Source organism: Aplysia californica, unplaced genomic scaffold, assembly GCF_000002075.1.
Source record: "Aplysia californica isolate F4 #8 unplaced genomic scaffold, AplCal3.0 scaffold00419, whole genome shotgun sequence".
NCBI lineage: Eukaryota > Metazoa > Mollusca > Gastropoda > Aplysiida > Aplysiidae > Aplysia > Aplysia californica.
The window spans coordinates 557,672-560,267 of NW_004797689.1; the positions used below are offsets into that span (position 1 = coordinate 557,672).

Below are 2,596 nucleotides of genomic sequence, written 5' to 3' on the forward strand. Positions count from 1 at the left end.
TTGCGTTTTTTCTATATAATTTAACTGTGTAAAAAAAGCCACGGCCGCCATATTTTAACATATTTTAACACACAACCCCTATCACACTAAGCAATAACACCTGTCTTAGACGGCCACCTTAGTGACTCCATTACGTTTTGTCATAAATCAAGCATTGGTCCCTGGCGTTGTGGGCGAGCCGTCATAATCCAATCACCTGTCGTTGTTGTTTAGATAGTCCCTCCAACTGATCATGTTGCGTAGGCCCCTCCCACTGTTGACCAATGGGTAACAAATTTTCAGCTGCTGGTGAGGAAAGCGTGTGATCCCTCATAACCCATAAGCCCGTCCAGAACTCATACACAAATCGTAAGTGAGATGGGTGGTCACTGTTTACCCAGTCTATAATAAAACAACAATGGACGTCAACATGAACTAGTGACAGAGGGCGTCGTTCGTTCTCCGAGCGGTGGCGACCCATGTGTTTGTTTTAACATGGCACTTGGTCTTCCACTTCTGATACATTTCCTTTTATTGTCATCCTTGAGCAAAATCAGCAACAAAATAAAAATTACAAACAAAATACAAACCAACAACAACAACAACAAAAACAACAAGAATGCGGCTACTTTCGATTGGGACCTCAGATGGGAATGGTTTGTTTTCTTCATCTTGATCAGTCCTGCCTAAGACGGCCACCTGTCTTATACGGCCACTTTTCTTCTTGACAATGGGTGGCCGTCTTACACAGGTGTGACTGTACTTCCCTTGAAAGTTGTGTGCTAAATAGAATGGAAGTACTCCCAAAGTCCTATTTGAAAGCGATAGCTCCATAAAGTTTGTAACAATGTGAGCCAACACAATGCTTTAAAGCAATTTTGAGATGTTTTTGCTCCTTTCCTCAAAATGTTCATTTCTTGGCTTTGAAAGCTAAAAACTCAAAAATCATTTAAGATTAAGACATGAAATTTGGAGGGTAAGGGCACCATGCAATTCCAAACAGAACTATGCTAGTTTTTTTATAATAAAAACAAAAACAAAACATTTTAAATGATTTTTTTTACTTCGCTATTTTGATTATTTTTTTCATTCGCTACTATGCAAGTCTTCTAAAAGTCATAAAATTATTAATATTTACAATTTCAAGAAAAGCTAGCATTATTTTCTTAAGATTTGTGTGCACATTTAAAATATGTAGTTAGTTTATAGATAGCATGGATGATTTTTGAGTTTTTAGCTTTTGAAAATGGTCCTTCAGAAAGCCAGGTTTCACTCTAATTGGCCATTTCTGAGATTATGTAACTGGTAATGATTCCCAAAACTGATTGTTTTTAACCTTGGATGAAATGCTTTGAGAAAATGAGAAAAAACAAGTAAAAATCATTAAATTGTAGATTTTGTTGCTAAGAAGAAGAGTGTGGCCTTAAGAGGCAAAGATGCTTCTTTCCCAGAGGAAAAACAAAAAAATCAAAACAACCCCAGCCCGAGTTATCTCTTTACTTCATTTATAATTTAGTGAACAAGGGGAGCTAATTTATTTGCCTCCCTGATTTAGTAAAATCCTTTTCGGGTCATTTTTGGTCTAAAAAAACCCCAAAAAAACCCACAATGAAGAACTTTTCATTTGATGATCTGGAATTGATTTTCAAAATATTTTTCCTTCAGGGAGTGGCCTACCAGTTTTGACCTGAGACTTACTTGGGCCTGTGGGCAGTTTTGTTTCCGTTGATGACGGCAGCGTTAACCCCGCACACCGGGCTGAACAAAAGCTTCTCCACCTCCTCTGTCTCTGTGGACCATTTCAGTTTTGGTTTGAGTAAAGAGTTAGTAACGTCGGTGATCGGATGAGAACCAGTAGGTTTGAGTAAAGAGAAACACATCGACTCAATAATGGTCAGTTTAGAAATAGTTTTAGTTTTAGAAGAAGTTTTACAGCGCTCGCAACTGCATAAGGTCATACGAGCGCCAGAAGATTAGTGGTGTTACAAGAGAGTAACAAACATAAAAAAGAAGAAGGGGAGATAAGGATTATAGATGTTTCATAGGAAAGAAGAAGCAAACCACACCAGAGCACCCGCCAACCACCCACCATTTAGAAACAAGACAGACAGACAGGAACAGAGGGAAAGTAAAGAAGTAGGACCTACCAGTGACACCCTCCAACCACCCGCCTCTGTAGATGAGAACATTATCACCCAAACAGACCTGATAGCATTTCTGAAACAATTTCAACCTCGTGGGAAGCATACTGTAAAGGGTACGGGCGCAGAGAATGTAAATAATCTACGCACACTGACCCTGCTTTTTAGAATGGAACGTATCAATGCCTGGTGAACCCAACCTCGAAAATCAGTGTGGCTGACCCCATCACAACACAACAACTAGGAACTCCCCACCACCACAACAACATCTTCCTCCCCACCACGACATAACACAACAACACACACTCTCCACCACAACAACAACAACACACTTTCCCAACAACAACAACATCATCATCCTCCCCACCACGACATAACACAACAACACACTCTCTCTCCACCACGACAATAACAACACACTTTCCCAACAACAACAACATCATCATCCTCCCCACCACAACAACAACACCAACATC

At 39.8% G+C, this 2,596-nt stretch overlaps 1 protein-coding gene across 1 annotated transcript in view; it reads right to left on the bottom strand.

Moving 5' to 3' along the window:
• LOC101861223 (neuralized-like protein 4) overlaps positions 1 to 2,596 on the bottom strand; it is a 48,517-nt gene that overhangs the window by 31,944 nt on the left and 13,977 nt on the right. The window contains exon 8 of the mRNA XM_005104420.3: positions 1,678 to 1,768. Within this exon, the coding sequence (XP_005104477.1) occupies positions 1,678 to 1,768 (91 nt within the window). The remainder of the gene's footprint in view (positions 1 to 1,677; positions 1,769 to 2,596) is intronic.